Source organism: Ostrea edulis, chromosome 10 (assembly GCF_947568905.1).
Source record: "Ostrea edulis chromosome 10, xbOstEdul1.1, whole genome shotgun sequence".
Lineage (NCBI taxonomy): Eukaryota > Metazoa > Mollusca > Bivalvia > Ostreida > Ostreidae > Ostrea > Ostrea edulis.
The window spans coordinates 10299195-10316651 of record NC_079173.1 but is presented as its reverse complement, the minus strand read 5'-3'; the positions used below and the strand labels follow the sequence as shown (position 1 = coordinate 10316651).

The 17457-nt window shown below is 35.9% G+C and overlaps 2 protein-coding genes across 2 annotated transcripts in view; one reads left to right on the top strand and one right to left on the bottom strand.

Moving 5' to 3' along the window:
• LOC125666777 (transmembrane channel-like protein 3) overlaps positions 1-13907 on the top strand; it is a 29039-nt gene extending 15132 nt beyond the window's left edge. Inside the window, exons 11-17 of the mRNA XM_048900062.2 lie at positions 4240-4365; positions 5026-5100; positions 8839-8952; positions 9727-9932; positions 10359-10526; positions 12971-13049; positions 13631-13907. Of these exons, the coding sequence (XP_048756019.2) occupies positions 4240-4365; positions 5026-5100; positions 8839-8952; positions 9727-9932; positions 10359-10526; positions 12971-13049; positions 13631-13684 (822 nt within the window). The 3' untranslated portion in view covers positions 13685-13907. The remainder of the gene's footprint in view (positions 1-4239; positions 4366-5025; positions 5101-8838; positions 8953-9726; positions 9933-10358; positions 10527-12970; positions 13050-13630) is intronic.
• A 1-nt stretch (position 13908) lies between these two features.
• The window catches only part of LOC125666752 (uncharacterized), a 3804-nt gene continuing 255 nt past the window's right edge, over positions 13909-17457 (bottom strand). Inside the window, exon 1 of the mRNA XM_048900004.2 lies at positions 13909-17457. This exon is cut by the window's right edge and continues 255 nt beyond it. Within this exon, the coding sequence (XP_048755961.2) occupies positions 14914-17334 (2421 nt within the window). The 5' untranslated portion in view covers positions 17335-17457 and the 3' untranslated portion in view covers positions 13909-14913.

Below are 17457 nucleotides of genomic sequence, written 5' to 3'. Positions count from 1 at the left end.
TTACTAGCTTGAAAATACGGATGTATATTTAATTGCTGTTATAAAATTTAGAAATTCATTTCAAAATTAAGGATTATCTCCCTCATTCATAGCTCTTATCCTTGGACGAATTTGGCTCCACTTGTTTGGCACGCTGTTTTTGGCTATATTTAGCTCTAAAACTTCATAGTTATTTCGGATTTCAAACATTTTGGTTGAGCATCACTGAAGAGACATTATTTGTTGAAATGCGCATCTGGTGCATCAAAATTGGTACCGTATAAGTTTTACATACATGTATCTTTCCTGCATTTATGTAAAAGGACCTCCCCACTTTAGCTGCGACATACGGCCCCCGATGATTTAGTAAAACATGAAAGTTTGAATTATGCAATTTATAATGCCGCATGATGTTCACTAATACCTTAACTTAGAGGTTTGGCATTTTATTTGACTGAAAAGTTCGTTAAGATTAAGAGTTATACCGTCTTTTTAAATGTTTTTGTTAAACCTTTATTGATAGCAGGGTGTGTCCAGGGGTCCGTGTTTGCCCAACTATCTATTTTGTATTTCTTATAGGAGTCATGAGATTGATCACTGTTCGTTATCTTCATCTTGCATTTATCGAATGACCGGTTTTTAAAGCCTTTCTTTATATCGAGCACAAAGTTGTCCAGATTTCTCTATGCTATTACAAGTCTTCTTTTTTTTTTTGCAATAAAGAAAATCAAATCCAAAAAGTCTTCACAAATAACAAAGACTTCGTTCACTATAAAGTCCTCGCTACAACTTTTGTTTAATTTCAACTTTCCAATTGCGTTTTAAATTTCATTACATGTAAAGACTGGACAATCTTGTGCTGGTGATGAAATTCATAAAAAAAAAAAAAAAAAAAAAAAAAATACAATAAAAATCGGCGAAAACTATACGTTTTCTTTCTACCTCATTTACCTGTATTGACCTCGGGTAGTAATTCTGTAGTTTTCAGGCTAAGGGTGACCATCTAAAACTTAGTTGTTGTTTGTTGTTTTTTGGTGTGTGTGTTTTTTTTTGTGTGTGTTTTTTTGTGTTTTTTTTTTACATTTATTTTCCAATACCCTAGGGGAAAAGGACCGTAAAGTTACCGGAGATGCATCGGTGTTTAATATTTACCAAAAAGTATAATAATAGATAAATATTTTTTTCTTTGAGAAGAGGGGTCGTAAATGGGGAATACAAGCTTCAGTTAAAATGTGTAGGTCCTTTGTATTATTTCTTAAGGAAAAGTAGATATAATCTGCTGAGAGTGTTATCATGCATTATAAAAAGTTTTTATTACCGATAAAAGGTTAAATTAGCTAGATTATAGGGTTATTGAACTTATATTATAGGGTTATTGAACTTATATTGGTGAATATTGGCACGAGTTGGCTGTCAAAATGCACGAGCTTGCGAGTGCATTTTGACAGCCAACGAGTGCCAATATTCACCTATATAAGTTCAATAACCCTTTTTATTATATAGCTAAAGTATTTAGTTGTTAAATCATATCCCCTTTCACTCAAACTACTCCAAAATAAACGAAAATTCATCAATATTGGCAGTGTGCAATAACAGCATCCATTTCTTAACTGTTCAATATTTAACCCGTCGTTAATGCATGAAGCAAACTGATTTTGTAAATGGGGACATCATAATTTATGTACAGTAAAACATTTTGCCTAAGTAAATATCAAATATCGGCTCTGTCAGATTCGGAGGACCGTCGTCTGCCATTTTGGCTTGTTTACGTCGTTACGGTAACGTCAATATTGAACGCTCATACTCGGAATGTTTCGGGCACATACAATTTACGCAATGCAAAGTTAACGTTCAATAAATTCTCAGGATATTGAACGCTAACATTCTCTAGATTTTACGCAGATTTTATATTAGACTATTTATTAGCTATATAATAATAGTGAATATTGGCACTCGTTGGCTGTCAAAATGCACGAGCTTGCTCGTGCATTTTGACAGTCAACGAGTGCCAATATTTACCAATATAAGTTCAATAATCCTTTTATTATATAGTTAAAGTATTTAGTTGTTAAATTATATCCCTTTACACTCAAAATACTCCAAAATAGACGAGAATTCATCAATATTGGCATCTAAGGTGAGTGTGCAATATCAGCATGCATTTCTTAACTGTTCAATATTAAACCCGTCATTGATGCATGAAGCAAACTGATTTTGTGAATGGGGACATCATCATTTATGTACAGTAAAACATTTTGCCTAAGTAAATATCAAATACCAGCTCTGTCAGATTCGGAGGACCGTCGTCTGCCATTTTGGCTTGTTTACGTCGTTACGGTAACGTCAATATTGAACGCTCATACTCGGAATGTTTCGGGCGTACACAATTTACGCAATGCAAAGTTAGCGTTCAATAAATCCTCAGGATATTGAACACTAACATTCTCTAGATTTTAGGCAGATTTTATAATAGACTATTTATTAGCATGTATCTGATTGCTGATCGTGGGAAATGTAGAGCTCTCACTACAGTATGACGAACATGCACAGTGCAAATTACCCTTCATTATCAAATTGTCGGTTTTCTCTGTGATCACGGTGGTTTGTATCGTTCTCGCGGTACACAGGTCCACATAGATAAAAAAAATCAGACAAAGGGATGTCAAGCTTTAGGTAGCTTGTCATTGATCGTAATCATGAATGAATTTTGAATACCAGATGTAACAAAGACGACAATTTCAAAATAATGGGAATTGTAAAATATCAGAAAGAAGAAATAACGTCTCCAGTTTCGTGCATATATTTTTCATTTATACTTTGCACTCTCAACGCACCGATCGGCTTTAGTATATAATCGAATAATTTCAAGCTCTCTAATTGGCTGAAATCAAACAAAGTATAAAAAGGATATTCTATTCACCTGCAAGTTGCTTCGAGGTGAATATGACATTTGATTTCTCCAACATCAGGCCAAAATCATTCTATTTGGGAATTTAACAGTTGATACGATTGGTTAATATTTTTGTTGGTTGTCCAATGAATACTTGTATCTGTAATCACTTTCTACTAGGTCTTGCAGTCGGAGCATCGCTCGTCATTTTCTGTCAAGTTGAAATAATACAGAAAAGTCCGAGCGATGTTCCGATGGTACATGTAGGTCTTACAGACGACGTAAACAATTAAAACATGGCGAGCTAGATTTAAATCGCTAAACTTACAAGTAGAACGGCTCCCCATCAATAAAAATGCAGAAAACTCTCGGATGACCACAAATTTGGCTGAAGAAAAATATTTCGAAGCTATTTAGTGGAAAAAGGACTTCTTCCTGATTTCGAACCTTACAGAGCAATATTCAATATTTTGCATCAACTTTGTCACATTTGACATTGAGCAATTCATCAAATGTTAGAATTAATTTTAAAGGAAATAGTTAAAAAATCAGCTCATCACCAATCATTTGCCATCAACTTTTATTGAAAGTTTCAAATAAAATGAGGATTAATTTTGAACAATTGAATTATTCGATCATACCAGTATAATAAAACAATAATTGTCATTTAATTGTGTCGGTCAATTCTATGCTACCCTCAAAGTACAATATTTCCATCACCAACGAGCTCAGTGACTGCTAACTTTCAGGTTGTTAAAACATCGTATTGACCTACAAATGTCAATTATTTCCTTCTTTCAAAGCACCAATCAGTTATATTCTTTACTCTCTCAACGCACCAATCAGCTCTATTCTTTACTCTCTCAACGCACCAATCAGCTCTATTCTTTACTCCCTCAACGCACCAATCAGCTCTATTCACTCTCTCAACGCACCAATCAGCTCTATTCTTCACTCTCTCAACGCACCAATCAGCTCTATTCTTCACTCTCTCAACGCACCAATCAGCTCTATTCACTCTCTCAACGCACCAATTAGCACTATTCTTTACTCTCTCAACGCACCAATCAGCTCTATTCACTCTCTCAATGCACCAATCAGCTTTATTGTTCACTCTCACTGCGCGTCAATCAACTTTGTTTCACTGGCACATCGCGCCAATCACCTTTGTAGTTCACCCTCACAACGCACCAATCAGCTTTATTGATATAGATAATCAGATAATGGAAAGTATATAAAGTGATTATGATGATTATGTTCCATGACTCGTGAAAATTATTAGTAGCTTATTTCCTAAATTGTTTAAAGCTCTCAAAATTAATCACTCGCAAGCTTCCGCGTATTAATTATTGATTTTTTTCCCACATCAGTTGCCAGTGATTGAAAAATACGGCAGTGGGAAGGTAGAACTTAGTATTACCTTGGCCCGTGTGTTCTGTCTTCGGATGGCCAATCTCCTGGCTCTCATTGTTACGCTGTATAGTCGGCTCACAAAGGTAGGTATGATTCGGAATTGGTATACATACAATTCTGTTCCTTATTGAATATCATATTAAATCAGGCCATACAGCGTCTCATGTTTATGTTATAAGTAGCACAATACGGCAACATGTACAATCTGTTTGATAAAATAATAGATTATCAAATCTCCAACATTTAAGATCAATGTGACCGAATGGAGCGTTTGTGCTCGTAGTTATAATTGTATATACTTTTACTATATCACTTTGATGAAAAAATGAAGATAACGAACGGTAATCAATCTCATAATTCCTATCAAGAATTCAAAATTAGGAGCAGGGTAAACGCGGACCCCATGACATACCAGAGGTGGGATCAGGTGCTTGGAAGATGTAAGCATCCCCTGTCAACCGGTCACACCCGCCGTGAACCCTAAATCTTGATCAGGTAAACAAAGTAATTCGTAGTCAAAATTGGTAAGTAGAAAACGGCCTAACAATTGGTATGAAACACGTCAGAGAGCATTCGGCGTAAAATAGATAAATTAGACAAAGAGAACTCTGTAGTCTCCACGAGTTAGACGCAGTATCAGTGAAATGTAATATTTCGTTAGAGTAACAATTCATAAATCGAATCTATAGTGTACGGGGGAAAATCGGTGATTTTATTTCAAAATGGTAGATTTTTTTTTCCAGTTAACTTATGATTGCACTGGAACGGTGATTGGACAAGAACTATACAAATTGGTGGTCCTGGATACTTTCGTTCACGTGAGTGTCAAGTGACGTTTGTGGTAGAATACTGCTGAATATACACATTTATTCAGCGTTCTTACATAATGCTTGCGTACTAATGACGTCAATGGAAAAGGCGATAATGTCTTATTTATATGGAAATTCAGTAAACCTGATATAGAGATGTATCATACAACAGATTATTTTGGCAATCATCATTTCTCAAAGAGGAAATTGTCATTGACTGCCTCCCATTTTTCTACAGGTCTACGCTTGTGAACAGAAATCTCATTACTAAATATATCTATATTTAAGAATAGCTTTGGCATTGTCATTGATAGGGTGACATCCATAAAGCTCTGCTCAAGAGCCAGAATACTAAAGTACGAGAGTGTGTTCATTACTTAATGATGTCATTGATATTTTGTTCAAACGATAAGAGCTATTATTTTAAAAATGATTAAAGTGGAGGCGTCTTGTGAGAATTCTATTTAGATAATAAGATGCCCTTTTTAAGGTTTGTTAAACAGGTTATGATGGTCGCAAACATTGCAGAAAAAATGCTTAGCCGTAAGCGGGTTATGAATTTTTTTCTTGCAATGTCTGCGACAACAAACCAAAGGAAGATATTGAGTTATTTATATTTTTCTGTATTTTCTTTTAAAATATGAATACATTCAAGTAAGTAAAATATACATATTATTGACCTGTACGATATAAGACGTAACAGCTGAAAGTCACCCGTCCTTACCTTATCTTCATATTTAGTAATGATTTCCGTATTTGTACGATGATCAAAGGAATAGTCCAAGAAGGACAAACTCTAATCTCATTATTTAAATCATCACATGATATGAGTAATGTTATTTATTATACTAAATTCAAATGAAAAAAAAAACAACCCAAAAAACAAGAAACATATTTTCCAACAATTTCAACAATGCCTCGAAATGGGCCACCGGGTTCGTGGAATGTATAATATTATATTCAAACGCGGACAGACGACACTAAAAACCAGATCTAACTATATTGAAACACAATGTGTCTTTATAATTGCAAATAACAAGCAATGGATTTCAATAGAAACGAAGCAGAATGCTCACAGTTAAAATAAAAAGTAAAATGGCCACACAAGTGATTGTAAGGAAATCAGAACACCGAAGTTCCAACAATGTACAGTTGTACCTATATGCATATACGTGTCGGATCTACAACCCGCATACAAGGCCAATTCCAATCTTTATGAAAAAAGTACAAAAATGTTCAAGGCCACGAACAATTAGATTGTCCAATTTTCGGGACGACCTATCCCTTCCTCAGGACAAACAAAAAAGTTTACATAAGATGACTTAAGATATACAAAATCGCTAGCTGCAAAAGTACTCTAAATCTACAAACGTATTTAAACTTCATATTTTGCTTGCTAATCAATATGTTTTCTAGGGAGCGAAATAGGACACGCCCTATATAATCATTCAATAGGCAGATCCACATTCAGATATACAATGTATATAAGATCGAAAATAGAAAAATTCACACAAGAACGTAGTATTTAGAATAATTGAAATAATCACAAAGCCGTGTTGAATTTACCCGACGAGTTTCATTCTTCATCAGGAATATGATAGTCCTATTTTGTAATACCCCCCCCACACACACACACACATAAAGTTTGGGGGGTATACTGAAATCACCCTGTCCGTCTGTCCATCCGTAGACGTGATCTGTCCAAAGGATATCTTTAACACCAATGCACAGATTCGATTCAAACTTTGTGTATATATTATGTATATAATGACAGTCATTTTCTTTTAGATTTTGTAATGATCTGTTCTTTCAGATAGACTACTGTATTGGTTTAGGAGAGGGTATACTGGAATGATCAGTCCATTTGTCTGTCTGTCCATCTGTCTGTGGATGATTTTGGAAATAAAGATGTGTTGTTTTCTGGCTCATGGACGCTGAATAGTAGTTATCCATGTAATATTCAGAAATTATATTAAGCATATCTTCAATATTCTAAGTAACACACTACTACGGAATATATAATCTTGCATTTGCATTTATTGCTCTCAACAATCCTCAAGTCAAAAGGATGTGTTTATTTTCAATGAGCACAAATTCACTATTTTCAAACATCCAATGTGCCCCGCGGAGGTATTAGTCCCGTTAGGGAAGTTCTAGTTGATTTTGATATGCATAAACCTCACCCCCCCCCCTCTCTCTCTCTCTCTCTCTCTCTCTCTCTCTCTCTCTCTCTCTCTTTGTATATGTGATAATAGAAGATCGTGCATATACGTGGGTGATATCAAAACATAGATTGATGACTCTTCTAACGACCTGCAAACAGGTTGATTAGAGAATAAACGGCGGTAATTGTTTTGTTTCAACAACTATTCTTTCTCCAATGAATGCAACCCTATAAAGATCTGCGATTAACGCCCGCGTGCAAGACCCATTAGGCGCTCCCGGAATGGGGTCTGGACAGTGGATGTAGAATCTTAATATATATGGCATGTCGCTTCCAATGCCTCGATTTTCTGCAATTAGCAGCGAGTGTGTTGGCTATTTATAAAATCAAAAGAAAGTCAAATTTTATCCATGATTTGTGAAATGATATTAATATTTATATTTTGACGCATTGAATAACTTAGTATAGAATATCATTGTTACATGTAAGATCACAGTGAAATTTAAGGTTGATTTGCATGCTTGAAAATGAAGATTTTACGTCTTTGTATATACATGTACATATCTTATATTTTTATCCGCATAGATATAATGATACATATATATGTTATATTCATATGCACGTAAATATAATGATACCACCAGTTTATATGATATATATATATATATATATATATAGAGAGAGAGAGAGAGAGAGAGAGAGAGAGAGAGAGAGAGAGAGGGTTAATGTTATTATCGGGCTTAAAATGTTATAAAATTACTTCAAACTTAACAATATCGTAGAGGTCACGGGCTCCGTGGGAGCATCGCAGGCCAAATGTAAACTAGGCTTTATGAAAGAAAAATGGCTTAACTCGAAAATCATCATTTTTCTTGAAACAACAAGACTGAACACGAATGGACAAGTGCTAATTTTGTTGTGGTGTTGTCATTTTTTCTCATTGTAATAACCCTCTTTAATGTCTCCATTAGTGGCGGTCTACCTGCCTTGGCCTGTTGTATGAACTGATAATGGATGTGTAGCCCTGACTTATTGTCTGTTTGTTGTCCGCCGTACATGTAGCAGTTCTATACTTATAATCCTTGATTGAGGTTTGCCCGCGAAATTGTGCGTGACAGTTTATTGTACCTTCCGACTAGATCCGAGTGGGTATTTGATAGTCCGCTTTAGATCGTAAAATGTTAAATAAAATTGTTAAAATAAAAAATGTAGAATTATAAAAACAGAATTAAAAAATATTAAAATGCATATATATATATAAACTCTAAACACTTTGTTGAAATATTTCGACCGTGTTACCGGTCTTCTTCAGTCGTGAAAAAGACTGAAGAAAACCGGTAACACGGTCGAAATATTTCAACAAAGTGTTTAGAGTTTTTCCTGTATTTTACTTCTAAAAAAGAGACATATATATATATATATATGTGTGTGTGTGTGTGTGTGTGTGTGTGTGTGTGTGTGTGTGTGTGTGTGTGTAGGACCAGTCACACCCATTTAAAACTGGTTTAGGTTTGTCTCCCTACCAAAATCAACGATCAAAACCGGGACGAAATAATACATTGATCGCTTTCTTATTATTACAGGTATCCGGGCAGTTGGGAATCAACTACATCAAATATTTCTGGACTAACAAAAAGTCGGAATTTCTAATGTCGGGACCAGCCTTGGTTTTAATTTATCGCCAAGGTCTTATTTGGGTATGACGTATTTCTATGTAAAACTGCGATAAAAGAACCTTTGTCTCACCCAAACAATATCACACCTTTCTTTGGTATAATTGTAAATTGTATACAATATACATACACTATGCTGATGTTTCCATTAGTCTGCAGGATTTCTAATATTTGAAAGATTTTCTACAACATATTAATTGCATGTACCTGCGAAATCGCTTTCTAGCTCAACTGATGGAGTCAAGTGAGCTTTTCTGATCACCTGTTGTTCGTAAGCCGTCTGTATATTTTAGACTTGTAATCTAGTTCTAACCATTGAACCAGTTTAGTTCAGTTAGACTTGTAATCTAGTTCTAACCATTGAACCAGTTTATTTCAGTTCCGTTAAGTCATGACCAATTGGAACAAGGTTGGAATCATATAGGGTCATTTATTTTGAGTGAACACGGAGAGTAACGAGTCTTAAAAGTCTTCCTATGAACAAGTTCATGGTGACTTAGTTCAGCGTTGTGATCCATGGGCCTCTTGTTTAAGAAATGAAAACATGTATCACATTTGATGCGCACGAAAATTAATAAAATGAAAGGGGGGAATCGATGTTAATGAAAGGATTAGAAATTTGAAACAGGTATCGTTGATTGATTTAATCTTACTGGTGGATATAACAATGACCAGATACTCAGACATTGTATACGTTTCAGGTTGGCACGCTCGCCTGTCCCTTGATATCGTTGATTGATTTAATCTTACTGGTGAACATGACAATGACCAGATTCTCAGACAGTGTATACGTTTTAGGTTGGCACGCTCGCCTGTCCCTTGCTTCCACTAATCGGCGTCATCTCTAACGTGACTTTCTTCTACGTGAATTACCACGTGGTCCGCGACACCTGTAAACCTCCTCTGAAGCGTTGGAGCCAGTCCCGGAACACGGGGTTTCTTACGTCCTTCTTGTTGATCACTCTTATCCTGATTATCATACCGGTATCAGTCGTCATCGGAAGGTAAGATTAATTTGCCTTCACACGTTTTCATCAGTAATAGGAAAATGTCTACTATATGAATCAATTTCAGCCTGATAGTAAGGTAAGCGCACCGGGGAATCTGTTTATGTACCTTATCTTTATGTATCGTAGTATTTTTATTTTAATTACGCCTTGTTACATGCGGTGTCACCAACTGATGCCTTTGCGTGGTAAAAAATCCCAAATCCCAGATTTTAATTAGAATTTTTCTTCTGTTTTGTCTGTTCATCTGTTTTGAATAACATGCATTCTATGAATAAATTCATTTTGTAAAATTATGGCTAGTAAGTACAATAAAGATTATGATATATGAATTTGGAAGTTTTGTAACGCTTTCTGGTAAAGTATATATTGATAAGGTGTATATAAATAGCTATCATTTTCCTTGATTTGATTTAATTTCAGTAAGCAGGTGATCAATCTAGGTCAGAGCTCTGATTGTGGACCGTTTGGTCAAGAGAAGCCAACATCAGTTTATACCAAGTTTCAGCAACAACAGTCGACGCTTTTACGTCTGATTATGAAGTGGGCTATGTCAGATTGCGTGCTGATCCCTGTTTTTATGTTGATGTTGTAAGATACGAACGATTTAATCTTCATAATCTCATTATCTGCACTCATTGTCTTCTTATCTACAAGACTGTCCTTAACAATTTCATTACACTCATCGTCCTATCTACAGGTCTATCATTAACAATCTCATTACACTCATCGCCCTATCTACAGGTCTATCATTAACAATCTCATTACACTCATTGTCCTATCTACAGGTCTATCATTAACAAACTCATTACACTCATTGTCCTATCTACAGGTCTATCATTAACAAACTCATTACACTCATCGTCCTATCTACAGGTTCATCATTAACAATCTCATTACACTCATCGCCCTATCTACAGGTCTATAATTAACAATCGCATTACACTCATCGCCCTATCTACAGGTTCATCATTAACAATCTTATTACACTCATCATCCTATCTACAGGTCTATCATTAACAATCTCATTACACTCATCATCCTATCTACAGGTCTATCATTAACAATCTTATTACACTCATTGTCCTATCTACAGGTATATCATTAACAATATCATTACACTCATCGTCCTATATACAGGTCTATCATTAACAATCTCATTACACTTATCATCCTATCTATAGGTCTATCATTATCAATCTCATTACACTCATCATCTTATCTACAGGTTCATCATTAACAATCTCATTACACTCGTCGTCCTATCTACAGGTCTATCATTATCAATCTCATTACACTCATCATCCTATCTACAGGTTCATCATTAACAATCTCATTACACTCGTCGTCCTATCTACAGGTCTATCATTATCAATCTCATTACACTCATCATCCTATCTACAGGTTCATCATTAACAATCTCATTACACTCATCGTCCTATCTACAGGTCTATCATTAACAAACTCATTACACTCATTGTCCTATCTACAGGTCGATCATTAACAATTTCATTACACTCATTGTCCTATCTACAGGTCTATTATTAACAATCTCATTACACTCATTGTCCTATCTACAGGTCTATCATTAACAAACTCATTACACTCATTGTCCTATCTACAGGTCTATCATTAACAAACTCATTACACTCATCGTCCTATCTACAGGTATATCATTAACAATCTCATCACACTCGTCATCCTATCTACAGGACTGTCCTTAACAATCTCATCACACTCGTCGTCCTATCTACAGGTTCAGGGCTCGAAATTAGCGAGAAATACTCGCAAAATGCGAGTACATTTGAAAAATAGCGAGTAAAAATAGTGGACACTCGAAAATTTTAGCGAGTGGTGATTTACAAACTATGATCGTATCGTATCCGTTTTATACGGTAATGCGCCATTCGCTTTTCTTAAACTTGCACTCTGAATCATACAAACGCTTACATGAACGATCGATTTCAACAACCGTTTCTATCCGGATTTTTCTTTTACGATTTTTAAGGAACTCGGAGTCAAACAAATGCTTTAGAGGTCGGACATCGCATTATGATGAAAAATACATGTGCCACAAGTCCTGTTCACTTATAGGGGTGATTAAATTGAATTCTAAGTATGAGGTTTTTGTTATTCATTGATCTAAGAAGGAAAAAAAGTCGGAGTCTATGTTTTACCAAGTCTTCCGGTAGTTATTTTTATCAGAATCATGAGAATGTCCTATCTAAATTAATTTATTGTCATATTGAGGTCGGGTTGTAGTGTTGACACGAGTGCACTGCTCACCGCGTAGACGATTATCAAAAAAGTCCATGGGGCTCATGATCGTGCTGCTTATAAAACCATGAGTCCCGGGTGCGCTTTGAAAAATCACTAGTGACAACTCTGATGTGGCATGAAATTGGACCTGCGGTAAACAGGTTGTGGATTAGAGGTGCGATAATCAAGAGACCTAAACATGACTTACGTAACTTAGTGTCTTGTCCAAACGATGCCTGTTGACCCACAAGGCTCAGTAATGCATAATGATGGGGAAAATACATGTAATTGATTTTTTAAAAAAACATGAAAAAAGAGCACTGCTTCATTATTTTTATTTTAGCTAGTAGGTTTTCATTTTAGCCTGTGGATTTTTTACCCACAGGCTAAAATTAGCCTGTGGTAGAAAAAGTTAATTTCAACCCCTGAGGTTCATCATTAACAATCTCATCACACTCGTCGTCTTATCTACAGGTTCATCATTAACAATCTCATTACACTCATCGTCCTATCTACAGGTCTGTCCTTAACAATCTCATCACACTCATCGTACTATCTACAGGTTCATCATTAACAATATCATTACACTCATCATCCTATCTACAGGGCTATCCTTAACAATCTCATTACACTCAATGTCTTGTCTACATTAACTAATACACACAATAGTGGGTTGCTTTCCAACTTTTATTGGCTGACATAATTTACTTTATTGAACAAAACATTGCGTGGTTAGTTTGCATCGTTGAAGTTTATCACGCATAGGTCTTTTACAGGGCATACATATTTTATCAAGGCGTGTTAATATCAGGCGGGAGGAAGCAACGCTTGATTCTTCAGGCAGAACTATTACAGGTATATCCCAACACGCTTTAAACAGGTGCTCTACATCGTCATAATGATCGACTTCCTTATATAACATGAATGAAAATATAAATGTCAGCAATATTTGTCCATTCATTTTAAAGAACATTGCAAAGCTAAGTAGCTCAGTAGGTTAGCATATCGACTGCTAGACCAGCAGGGGTTTTAATTTCTTCTTCTTTTTTCTTTTTAAATTTCTTTGTACTAAAACTGCATTTTTGATGAAATTAAGTAAATTTGAAAAATATCTATCTCCAGATATTGTTGTACATATCCTACACTTTTCATCCCATATCAAATTTCTCTGGTGTAGCATTCTCCCTTAAAATAAAATGAGTTTAAACACAATGTAATTTTTGATTCGAAGTTTATCATGTTCTTCCTCGATACATGTACATTTTATCTATCAATGATGTATCCATCATCCTTCTTTCTAAACACTTTTCATTGTTTTGTTAGACGAAAAATTTGCTGTGTGAAATTGTAAACAAAGTAGAAGAAAGTTAACAACCAAATTAATGCACAGATAAGATTTTTACTTTTGTAAACACGCCTTTTATTCTGATTCCCAGGAAGCTGAAGACAGTGCAGAGCTCCTAGGAAAATTACAAGGCAGTCCCAAGTAACTCCAAGTAAAGTTATGACATACTCAGTGACGGGTGATATACGAGCTTTTGTAACAACGCAGTCATGTGATATACGTACAAGTCGTACGCTCTGTGACGGATGATATAAGAACTTTTATAACAGTACATATTACGTCTAAGTTGTACGCTCTGTGACGGATGACATTAACTTTTATTACAGTACATAATTTGTACGAACTGGCTATCGGGAAATAAATGCAAAATCTCGGTTAGTTATTATTTTATTGAAAGCATGAAAAAGGTTAAAATCCCACAAAGAATACATGAGAACAGTAAATACATGTACAAATATTGACTTTTCTGTAGCAAGTAAAATATTTGGGGGGGGGGGGGGGGGGGGGGACCAATAATGCCTCATGCATAAATACAAACATTCCACGTGGCACATTGCATTAACAGCTCAAAACCTAGTAAATCTTGAATACAGTACAATTCAGGTAATCTTTTTTTAGCCAATTATTAATTACTGAAAATTTATATCTATTTAGGGTATATATATCCGTAATCAAATGTACCGATATATGTCTATGATATATGTCTATATTTATGATGAATAATAGTTTTATAAGAAAGATAAGTAAGGTTACAATGCTAGTTATTAACATACACTGCACATGAACACTGTACAGGGTCTTTTACGTCTAACGAGCTGAACCCTTTTCGTGTTACAAACACTTAAATTCTAAAGCGCTTTGTTAGCGTTTGACAACACGTAAAGGATCAATTTCAAATGTTCTGTTTGTCAACATAACTCTTATATCGCATTGCTTCTGAAAGATGACTATAAATTCCACAAGTGTTTTTGAATACCTTCACAGTTTTTCCCCCCACAAATAAGGACATATTGTTAACACAGGGGTCAAGAAATGGGTCATCGTTTGTAAATGGCCTTGCCTTCAGTTTAATTATGCGCACTAATAGTAGTATATTTGTATACTGATTATCATTTAGCATTCGCGTATTTATCGCCGTAGTCATTTACATAATGACCGTTTAAGCTCTTGTCTCAATGCTACACATTAGTCTTAACAGTAACATGACTAAGATGATTTTGTATGCAGTTCTGGTAGATCTTCCTAAATACCTCACTTTTGTGTTTTCACTGGCATAATATCATTCAGTACTTTAATGGATAATTGCCACAACAAAGTCACATTATCTACAAGCAACATTCTGCATTTGAGAACATGTATATTTTGTCACGTCGTTCAGAAAAATCTTAAGTATATCGTAACAAATAGGCAAACATATATCCCTCCACTGAGCGACAAAGTAGTTCCCGCGGATGTTCTTTTAGGGATTTGTCCTTGAAGGTAGCTTTGCTCACCAATATCCGACTTCCAGATGAAATAGTTGAGATTTTCTGGATGTGTTGAATTTCCAAAAAATGGATCGATGTTGCGAGTTGTAAACCATAAATTTCCCTTTCCATCTATCGATGGGCTGTTTAACCACTGATACAAGCAATTTTTAGTAACTTCCATTGTAGCGGGAGTGATACCATCTACGAATGATCCAGCTGACGAGTAAGACCATTTTAAAATAGTTCCAGTTTCTAGGTTTGTTAAGTAAAGACCACTCTTGCTACTGAAGATACCTGTGCTTGTGAAATTCTTAGTTCCTATCTCTTTGACAGATTCATCTATGTCAGATTCGGAACTGCTCTCATTTCGTAAAACTGAGGTTTCAATTTGATAAAGTTTAGTTCCAGCCAAAGGGGAATAATACGCATATTTGAAATCTGGGGACATAGCGATGCCTTTAATTCCTTTGAAATGTGGGCCGGTCGTCTCCCCCGATATAGTTATATTCGTGTATTGATGGACATAATTCATAGAGGGATGGGTCAACTGACGAACAGTTTTGTGTTTAATATCAAAAATGATAAGTTGTTGACCTAGAGAATCTGGAATGTATGCAAAGGTTGCAGTCTGGTCCACATAGTCTAACACGAGATCTTCAAGGAAATAGTCTGGATTCAACAACGTATCAGAAAACTCGTACCGAAACACTTCGGAATCTTTGTTTAGATCATAAACTACCAATTTAGGTTTGCAAGTTTGTCCAAAGGCTGTATCCAAAATCCACATGTATTCCGTGTTTACGTCGATTTCAATGCTTTGTACAAATTGCAAAGCATGGCAGTCACCTAAAACATTCAGTGCTGCTGATGGAAAGGGGCGGATAGCATTTTCGACCAAGACACCGACTGTAGCAAATATGCCCTTTTTGGTCCTAGGGATTGTGACGTATATTTTATCATTGTGGACCCTAATCCCTCCGATTTCGTTGTGAGCAATAGTGAAATTCTCCGAATCCACCGCCTCTTTCATTTGATTACACGTCGCCCATTCATAGTCTAAAGTGGCCCACTTTTTGACGATAGTCGCAGGATGACTTCCAGTAGAGACAATCTCATTACAGGCGTATCTTGGGCTTCCTTTTGGATTGGCCAGGTAGCTTTTATCACCCACATAAACTTTCCATACATAGTAATTTGATTTACCGGGTGAAGTAGTGTTACCGAAAAATGTGTGTAAATTATTTGAGGTAAACCACAAATAACCGTTCTCGTCCATTCCCAGGGAATCCACCCACTCAATGGTAGAGTTTTTCACTAGTGCTTCTTTCACATTTGTCCAAGTATCCCATCGGTAAACCCCATTTTGGCCGAGAGTGGAGTAATAGAGTGAACTTCCCTTGCCATAATATAGTCCATCTGACTGAATACCTTTACTGCCGAGACTTTCTACTCCAGTGAGTACATTTATGTTGGAGTCCTTGTTTCTGAGAGCAGTCGTTGGGGCGCGGTACAAAGTCAGCGAAGCCATGGGACAATAATATACTTCACTAAAATCGTAAGAAATTGCAATTCCGTTTACACTTAGGGGAGCCATTGTGCTTTGACCATTAATTGAAATAGTACTGTATTCCATCTCTCTATCGAAACTACTATGTACAAAATAGTACGACTGTTTGTTTGTATGGTCATAAACCATCATTTTTCTTCCAAGGGTATCACTGATGTAGACATATTTGACGTAATTTCCGGTGTCATAATCCAGAACCAGATCATTCAGATAAAAAGGATCCGAAACAACATCATCAGGGAAAACGTACCTGTAAACCTCTTTATTTTGATTGATGTCCCAAATCACTATCTTAGGAGGGCAACGGTCTGCGACCTCTATCGATGAACTCGGAACATAAGCTGTATCTAGGATCCACATTAATCCAGTATCGGGTTCTATCTCCATGCTTTGTACTAACTGAAGGGTGCTACAGTCCCCTACAACATGCATCTCCCAACTAGGATAAGCATGAAGAACCGGCGAATCGTCATTGCTGTTACTGTCAACCATCGTTAATGATGCTGCTACGCCATCTTTTAGCCTGGGAATTGTCAAGTAAACTTGTCCTTTGTACAGCTTGATCCCATTAATGGCGTTATTCTGAGGAATATATTTTCCTGAGTCCAAGTATTCTTGTTTCATGGTTTCGTTTGGCCACTGGAATTCTACGGATATCCATTGGTATACAAGTTCTTCCTCGTGGTGCAAACATTTGCCAGATATCTGTTCTATCACAATGAGAAATAAGGTCATGAGAAACACTTTACACTGCACCATTTTATCCAGCAACGTTTTCAGTTTTAATACGTACAATGATGATAAGGTCTATTTATTCCGCTTATTTCAATGCTAGAGTGATCCTATTGAAGCGACCAAAAACATAAAAAAAAAAAAAAGAAG